The sequence below is a fragment of the Octopus bimaculoides genome, chromosome 12 (genome assembly GCF_001194135.2).
Source record: "Octopus bimaculoides isolate UCB-OBI-ISO-001 chromosome 12, ASM119413v2, whole genome shotgun sequence".
Lineage (NCBI taxonomy): Eukaryota > Metazoa > Mollusca > Cephalopoda > Octopoda > Octopodidae > Octopus > Octopus bimaculoides.
In genome coordinates this window covers 23,485,841-23,486,615 of record NC_068992.1, presented here as the reverse complement: position 1 = coordinate 23,486,615, position 775 = coordinate 23,485,841, and the positions used below count along the sequence as shown (strand labels likewise).

General features: G+C 36.3%; 1 protein-coding gene across 1 annotated transcript in view; it reads left to right on the top strand.

Moving 5' to 3' along the window:
- The first annotated feature begins 336 nt into the window (after positions 1-336).
- LOC106873023 (uncharacterized) overlaps positions 337-775 on the top strand; it is a 1,189-nt gene continuing 750 nt past the window's right edge. The window contains exon 1 of the mRNA XM_014920227.1: positions 337-575. Coding sequence (XP_014775713.1) covers positions 337-575 — 239 coding nt within the window. The remainder of the gene's footprint in view (positions 576-775) is intronic.

The following is a 775-nucleotide window of genomic DNA, read 5'->3' as shown; positions in this document are numbered from 1 at the left end:
GCTGAAATTACAAACATTACTATTATTCAGGGTTTGTTGTTGTTGCTGTTGTAGTCGTTGGGGCGGTTGTTGTTGTGGTGGTAGTGGGTGGTGGTGTTGTTGTTGTTGTTGTTGCTGTCGGTGGTGGTGGTGGTGGTGGTGGTTTTGATCCGTGTCCATCATTTTCTTTGTTGTTATTTGGCTACACAGCTTGTTATTTTGACGATAATGATGGTGATGTTGATTTATGATAATGATTTCAAATTTTGACACGAGGCCAGCTCATTGTTTACGATAACGACAATAATGACGTTGATGACAATAATTATGACGATCGAGAGTATAAGCATGGTCATTATGACGTTGCTTATTATCGAGAAAATTGACGCTGTTGGTGATGCTACCGTTACACCTACAACAGCTACTACTACTGATATTGCTGATGTCCATGATTTTGACAATGATAGAAGTGGTGATAATGAAAAGGCCAGTGACACAAACGATATTAAGTATGGCGAAGATATTGGTGATGGTGATGCTGATACTATCGACCAGGATAATGATGATATTGATGATGAGATGCTGATGACGTTGATGTTAGAATATTAATTAATTAGTTTGAATAGAAATAGCTAAATGATGTAGTGCATGGATACAGCCCACTGAATCAACATAGCTGTAATAGATATTTGTTTTAATATTATTGACTACCGATAGCTGCTCCCTCTAGCTGTAATATATGTCATATATTTGATCTCACATTCACATGAAAATACAATTATATATATATATATAT